Source organism: Impatiens glandulifera, chromosome 1 (assembly GCF_907164915.1).
Source record: "Impatiens glandulifera chromosome 1, dImpGla2.1, whole genome shotgun sequence".
In the NCBI taxonomy this organism is placed as follows: Eukaryota; Viridiplantae; Streptophyta; class Magnoliopsida; order Ericales; family Balsaminaceae; genus Impatiens; species Impatiens glandulifera.
This window is the reverse complement of record NC_061862.1, coordinates 123,897,649-123,905,601: the sequence shown is the minus strand read 5'-3', so window position 1 is coordinate 123,905,601 and position 7,953 is coordinate 123,897,649. Positions and strand designations below refer to the sequence as shown.

The following is a 7,953-nucleotide window of genomic DNA, read 5'->3' as shown; positions in this document are numbered from 1 at the left end:
CCAAAAGCGACCAGGGAAAGTAGAACCATAATCGAAAAACCTCTCAAATTGCAGACCAGGACTGAGGGAATCATAACCTGGACCGAGGAATCATGAACCCTCAAAATATGGGTCAGAACAGTGGAATTATGGGTCCCTATGAAGCAAGTAAGCCAAGTCTTGACAGAGAAAATCGGAAGCTACAATAGGGTGTTAAAGATGATATAATCAATGGTCAAGACCGAATGTTTAGAGGTTCTCACAAAGCCATACCGATAGGCCATGAGTCTATCCCTCACGTTGTTGGAAATACATGTAAGGACAGAAAAATCATATATCGAAATATATTAAGAATCAAGAATAAACAAGGAAGTATTGGACCCGAGGCTACTTTTTTAGACTATGACCAAGAAAATCCAAGGCTAAAAAATGTCGAATTTCTTGATAAATCTATTGAACGTGACCTAGAAATACTTGATTTCAGAGAATTTAAAAATCCAAAATTGAACATTAACAAGAGAGGTATTGAAGCAGAAAGCTTAAGCTACGAAGTGGGTCGAATCAAAATAGGAACTACTCAAGAATCTAGTAGTGAGGAAGTCCAAAGTCAAAAAAGGCCAAACAGAAGAGAACATGCAGACACTCACGAACAAAAAGAAGAGGCTATTGGCACTAGGGAAGTTGATCCGGATGCAGCAGATACAATTACCGATAAGTATGAATTTCAAAGAACACAATCTTTAGTTATTGAAGATAGCGAGGACAGTGATGAATATGACTTCACTAATGATAAGAGAGATCGTTTAGTGCAAGATAATATTGAAATGCATGAACCAAACCCCTATATTCATTCATGAATATAATAACATGGAATATAACATGTCTTAATGATTCTCTCAAATGCAAATAAATTAAGAGGATTATCGAGAATCAGAAGATTACAATCATGGGGATTTTGGAAACAAAAGTCAAAAGCAATAACATTGACAACGTTTGCATGTTGTGCATTGATAATAGTTGGGAACTTATTCATAATTTGAACTCGAGAACTGGAAGAATCTGGGTTGTCTTGGATCCAATGGTTGTCGAGGTCAAGTCGCTTTTCTCCAATGATCAAACAATACTGGATGGGGTCAAGGAAAAAATCACTGGAATTGAGTTCCAACTTGCTAATGTATATGGTAGTAATTTATGTACTAAGAGAAGATTTATCAAGAGCTGTCTTAGGAACTAGATTGATGGTGATAAACCGTGGGCTATCCTTAGTGATTTTAATGCTACGAGAAGTAAAATTGACCGAAGCTCGGAGTCTGATATTATCTAAGATATGATTAACTTCAATGATTGCATCAAATACATATGATGCATCGAACCAACCAACTCAAGGAACTTCTTTTCATGGTCATCAACTTGTGGAGATGGACATATTTAGAAAAACATAATTGATAAAAGTCTTGTCAATGAGAAGTGGATTGCTCAATTCCTGAGAAGCCAACTACACGTTTTGAATCCCAAAATCTCGGATCATAACCCTATTAAACTCTTCTAGGAGAAGGAGGAGATGTTCAAAAGACCTTTCAAGTTCTATAATTTTTAAATGGAGAGTAATAATTTCATAGATATACTAGGTAAAGTGTGGGCCTAAAATGTGGAGGGATCAAACATGTTCAGGGTCTTAAAAAATCTCAGACTTCTAAAAATCAAATTAAAAAATTTTGATAAGAAGAAGTTCAGTAACATTTCCAAACGAATCCAAATAGCCATAATTGAGTTAGAAGAAGTCCAAAGCAAGTTACTTGGGGAAAAAAATGATGAGAAACTTAACGAGGAATAAAAAGATACCCTTGGCAATTTTAGAAAGCTAAGCCTATTAAAAAAGAATTTTGTGAAACAGAAATCAAGGAAGAATTGGCTTTCTCTCGGTGACAAGAATACTGCATTCTTCTATCGGAAATGTGTGGCTAAGAATCTGAGGAACAATATTTACAGTCTAAAGAATGATGAGGGTGAATATGTACAGGGACAGAAAGGGGTACAAGATCTCGTCATCAACTTCTATAAATATCTTATGGGTACAAAGAAAGTGTAACCAAGTCATATAAACACCTTATACCAGATTATCGATAAACATATTTCTACTGAAGACAATCAAGATCTAATCAGAGTTGTCACACGAGAAGAAGTAAAAGAGGCTTTGTTCAGCATCAATAGTAATAAAAGCCCGGGTCCAGATGGTTTTAATGCCCAATTTCTCAAGGAAAAACTGGCCGGTTATGGGTCACAATATTACAGAAGGGGTTCTAGAATTCTTTAAGAACAAGAAGATGCTCAAGTAGTGGAACACTACAGTCTTGACTCTTATACCCAAAAGCTCAATTCCAAAAAAGTTTCAAGATTTTAGACCGATTTCATGGTGTAATATCTTTTACAAAATAATTTATGATTTAAAAATGTCATTGGTAAAATAGTTAGTTTAAATTAATCTGCATTCATTCTCGGTCGTAGTATCTCACATAACATTTTGCACATGCAAAACCTCTTCAAAGGTTAAGGGAAGAAAAAATATCCCCGAGAGAAGATTTTAAAATTGATATTAAAAAAGTCTTTGATTCTGTTAGATGGAAAGTCATTCGGGACTTTATGGTCGTATCGGTTTTCCCATGATTTTTATAGAATGAATCATGCAATGCGTTTCTACATCTTGTTTTGTAGTTAGAGTCAATGGGATCCACAAAGGCTACTTCACGGGTGAAAACGACGTGAGACAGGGAGATCCCCTATCATCTTACATTTTCATCGTCATCATGGCTATCTTTGAGAGCGTCTTTATGACATTCCGATAGAATCGACCATACATCTTCCACCCATTCTGTGAGGAGGAGGATATCACTCATTTATTCTTTGCTGACTATTTGTTCATTCTCGTGCATGTTGACGTTGATTCCATAAATACTATAAGATCTTCATAAACATTTTTTTCTGAGGTTATAGGTTTGACTATCAATGAGAACAAGAGTTTAGCATTCTACGGGGGAGTAAAAGAGGAAATAAAAGCAAACATCTACAATATCATGAGCATCGCAAAAGTAAGCTTCCCGGTAAGATACATAAGCATACCACTCACGAAAAACATATATAAATCTCGCACTACAGACCACTGATCGAGAAAGTGAAGAACTCAATTTCCGACTAGGCAACAAAGAAACTTACATACGCTAGAAGAATTGAGCAGGTCAAAAGTATGGTAATGAGAATCATCGGTTACTGGTCATAACAACTCATGCTCCCGAAGAAGGTAATGAAAAAACTTGACGCACTAATGAGAAACTTTATTTGGGGAAGCAGCGGGAAATGCGAGAAGAAGTTTAAGTATACCGCACTTTGCAAACCAAATGAAGAAGGCGACATAGGGCTCAAGAACTGTGTTGAACAGAATAAAGCATTGACGTATAAACACCTATGGGCCATCGAGAGAAAACAAAAATCACTCTAGATCAAGTGGGTCCACACCCAATTTATGAAACACGAAGCAAGCGTTTGGACATCCAAAATAAGCGAAGGTATTGGATGGTTGTTAAAGAAAATCCTTAAGTTAAGAAATAATATTGCAGGACTTTTTGACATTAGCTGAGGAGACGCCAGAAACACACTGTTTTGGCATGATCCCTGGTATGAGGACAATCTTCTAATCAATAAATAGGAATTCAAAAACATGAGGATCAGACAGGACTGCCTAGTTGCCAAGGTTAGAGACATTAAAGACGGACTATGGAATTCTCTCCTTAGACGAATACCGGTGGGGCGACGCATTCTCGAACATATTAGTAACATCCAATTCAACGAAAAAACAGGCGTACACCGATGAAAAGTCGAGGAAAATGGGAAGATGATTTCAAGCAAAGTGTGGAACACCATCCGAGAGAAGGAGAAAATAGTAGATTGGGCTAATCTGGACTGGTTGTCAAAGGTTATCCCAAGATATCAATTCATCCTATGACTTGCATTTCAGGAAAGGCAAAACACGAGAGTTCGCATTATGAAGTATATAGAAATTCCGGATCCAAGCTATATGTTGTGTGAAGGGAATGAAGAAATAATAGATCACTTATTGGTTTTTGTCCTTACACATCGAAGTTTTGGAAGAAGTTTTCCAGAAGCATGAAAATGGTTAGCCTGCCTACAGAATGGAAAGAGATAAAAAAGGAAGCCATACACAAAACAAAGGGAAAAAGTTTCAAGTCAAGTGTTTTCAAAAGCGGCTTTGGTACAATTTTCTACCACATATGGAGAGAAAGGAACGCAAGGGTGCACTCGAGAATAAGAAAAAGTGTAGAGGAGACATGGGAACACATAGTATTCGACAACAACACAAATCTACAAACGATGAGACGATTACCCATGACTGAGTAAAATTGGAAACTAAGCTGGAACTGGAAAATCACATCCAAAGAAGTCACGAGAACGGAAAAGTTTTTAGTTAGATAAATGATTTCAATTGTTTGTGTGTTGAGTAATTCATTTGTTTCAGACTGTTACGAAATAAATTTTTTTAGGTTTGTCTAGGAAAATACATAAATGTTGAAATTATTATTTTTAATTAATTATGGTATTGATTAGGATAATTTGGAAGTTTAAATAATTATGGTAATTATTATGATAATATGAAAGATTATAAATTACGTTATTTAATTCTAAGATAGGAAAAAGATTTTTATCTCGATTATATATTTACCTACTAATGGTATGATTGAATAACCCGAAAAATAATAATATTTAATTTCCTTTTGTAATTTCCCTTCCTTATTTTTCTCTTCAACCCAACATAGTGGTATCAGAGCTTTGAGATCGATTCATGGCGATACTAGGAGATTCTTGGCCGATACGAGGAACTCAACCCGATTCATTTGAAAATATTTTTAATCTTGTTTTATATATAACTGTTCTGGGTTAGTTCTCAACATAATATTTTTTTTGATAATTCAGAAATCTATCACTTTGTAGCTTAAAAACTATCAAAATGACTAAAAACATTTCATTCACTAATATTATTTTAAAATATAATTATTAAGGCTGTAAAAATCAAAAATTTAATTAGTTAACAAATTGTAAAATTAAGAGTTACTTAAAATCGTAAGAGTTTAATTTTAAAAAATATTAGTTATATATTATTATTATTTATATATATAATTAAATAATTTATACTAATTAGCCAATTTTAAAAATTTATATATTTAAATTTAAAATTATTTATAAATAATAATTAGTAATAACACAATAAAAGAGTTATACTTAAAAAAAATTAGTTATATTAATTTATTTATTTGAATAAATAATAGCTTTATTTTTAAATTGTATATATATTTATTTTGAACATAAAATCGTAAAATTAAAATTATTTATAAACTCGTAAAATCATAAAATTTTATTATCGTAAATTGAAAATTGTAAAAGTTAATTAGTTACTTAAAAATAGACTCGTTAATCTTTTGTGAAATCGTAAAATCTTAAGATTTTAAAAGTAACTCGAGATTTAACCGCATTGTTCCATATAACCTTATAAGTGCATTATACATGCATATTTAATTGAGTCACTAATGATGACCAACTTGATAGATACCCTCATAACTTTTTAAAATGAGATTATTAGATGGAAGAAATTAAAGAACAGTAATTTACTTTGTCTTTGTGAGTTGCAATCATCCACGTTTGGCATGTTTTGGCAATATTTTGACAAACTGAACAACTGCTTTTGCAACATTGAGAGCTGCAAGTGACCCAAATGTGAAAATTCCGTTATTCCCTTTCTGTCCTCCAGCTAAGTCTGATAGTCCCCTCAAAACAATTACATGACATCCATTTGACAAGCCCACCATTACTATGGCAGAGCTTTCCATATCAACCGACGAAACATGAAAAGTGTCGAAAAGAAACTTTCTGTAAGCTTGGTTATCCACAAAAATATTCGAAGTCGACCCTCTAAGCCCAACTATCAGCTTTGGCTTCTCCGGTAGACAAATACTCAAGTTTACACATTTCTCCAATTCCATCCCCTGTTATAGATAAAGGAACACAATTTTAAGCTTAAAGAAATGATATTTTCAAGAGGAAAGGAGATCATCATTTTACCTCTAGATTTGTAGCCAACTTGACCCAATCACGGTTTGTCTGCACCCAAAATACTTCTTCAGCAACATTCGGCTTGCTTAAACTAGAGAATAGTTGTTCATTGCTATAACCAATCCTGCCTAAGAGATTGATTCCTTCTTCTTTAGGCTCATTATAGCTTCCAATATCCAAATGTGCAATATCATTAGATGGGAGAGTTCCATTTGGTTTCTACCCACACACATTGACGCATACCCATAACCGTAAATAAGTTATTAAGTTGCGGGTAAGAGTACTCTATACTAAAAAATATAAAGAATTAGTAACTACATACTAGCCAATCCCATATGCCCGTGTGCGCAAATTCTTTTGGGATGGTAACATCTCCAATCGACATGGAATTGTTGGCGTTGCCGGCTATACCAAAATGTACTATTCCGTTTATGTAAAAAAGGTCAAACATTTGTTGTGTGGTTGCTGCCGCATTCACCTAAGTAATCAATCAAATCGACATATTGCTCTTTGGTAAATTAAAACTTATGTGGTTGTCTATTAAATTATAAACTTATTATATGGGTATTAGGTACCATATCTCACATAGACAATGAAAGTGCCACACATAACACATTTATACAAAAAGATATGTGGAATGTTGTAGAATAATGTCACTTCACTAGAATATTTTAGTACATATTGATGCAAAAGAATATAGAAATGTAAGAATTAAAGTTTCACCATAAGTTTTGTTGGTTTATTTTATTTTTAAGTTTAACCTTGCATAATTAAATGTTACTTCATTTATTAACTAAAAAACTCACTATTTTATAAAATTTATCACTTACTATTTTTAAACATTTATCATCTTTTCGTCCATTATTTTATTAATCACATCATTCAATCTATTAAACAAAATATTAAAATATTTTTTATTTTTTAAATAAAAATTATTATTTTATTATATACTAACACAATTTAAATAAAAAAAAGTAAATTTTTAAAAATCTATATCATTCAAGTTTATTCAAATAAACTATTAATTTATTCAAATAAACAAAATTGAACAAGTCCCAAAATTAAAATGTTTGTCTAATAATTGTAAAGATAATTAAATTCAAGCATGTACCATTCCAACTCCACATCTCACATAGATAACTCTCTTATCATTCATCTTTCCTACTCTAAATCTTCTTCCTGTTCCATCCACAAAAATAAAAGAATATCTATTCAAATTGTCTAGTCTTAGTCCAGAATGATTATAGCCAAAACTTTATTTTCTTACCCGATAAGTCAACAAAAGGATGTCGTGGATTTGGCTTAAAGGCGTTTGTAGCAAAGAAAGCTTCTTCTTCAGGCGGGTAGACTGTGATGAGACCAAGGTATGGACCGTCACGATTTATTCGCCTGAGTAGATTCAAGGGTCTAGATTTTCTCAGTGGAATGGCTGTCATAGGAATGACAAGTGAGAACAAGATGAATAGAAATATTGCTATCGAGGCCATTTGTTTTGAGGGAGACATTGATGATGTTATGGAGCTTAATAAGATGGGTTTTTAATGCTGGTTGGTCAGGGATAGCCAAAATAGATTTGAACTCTATTATTTGGCATTTCCTTATTATAATATTTTTGAGTCTCTAAGATATCTTTTTAATAATAGCATGTGGGTCTTTAGGATTATTTTGATTGAACCATTTTAAATATTTTTAAAATTTTTTAGTGAGGGAGAGAGTGATGGGCGGTGGCCCTCCCCTATCCTTCCTACCACATCCCCCACCAGATCCTTCCTACCACTTCTCTCCACCAGCACAAGCACAATGGTATGACTTAGAGAGAAAGAGCTCCTCCTACATCCATAACTCTCTTCAGTCCTC

The 7,953-nt window shown here is 33.3% G+C and overlaps 1 protein-coding gene across 1 annotated transcript; it reads right to left on the bottom strand.

Moving 5' to 3' along the window:
* Window positions 1-5,605: 5,605 nt before the first annotated feature.
* LOC124924083 (bark storage protein A-like) lies at window positions 5,606-7,631 on the bottom strand. Its single transcript, XM_047464138.1, has 5 exons — window positions 7,364-7,631; window positions 7,208-7,275; window positions 6,419-6,574; window positions 6,106-6,315; window positions 5,606-6,029 (listed from the first exon to the last, which is right to left on the bottom strand). Exons 1-5 carry the CDS (start codon window positions 7,599-7,601, stop codon window positions 5,676-5,678), a joined length of 1,026 nt encoding a protein of 341 aa, XP_047320094.1. The 5' UTR covers window positions 7,602-7,631; the 3' UTR covers window positions 5,606-5,675.
* Between the last annotated feature and the right edge of the window lie 322 nt (window positions 7,632-7,953).

What these genes read in the sequence shown, in the direction of transcription:
- LOC124924083 (XM_047464138.1), bottom strand. Translation starts at nt 7,601, where the DNA reads ATGTCTCCCTCAAAACAAATGGCCTCGATAGCAATATTTCTATTCATC. An exon ending in CGGGCATATGGGATTGGCTA is followed by an intron (nt 6,316 to 6,418) that starts GTATGTAGTTAC and finishes GTGTGTGGGTAG; the next exon opens with AAACCAAATGGAACTCTCCC. An exon ending in AGTTGGCTACAAATCTAGAG is followed by an intron (nt 6,030 to 6,105) that starts GTAAAATGATGA and finishes TATCTATAACAG; the next exon opens with GGGATGGAATTGGAGAAATG.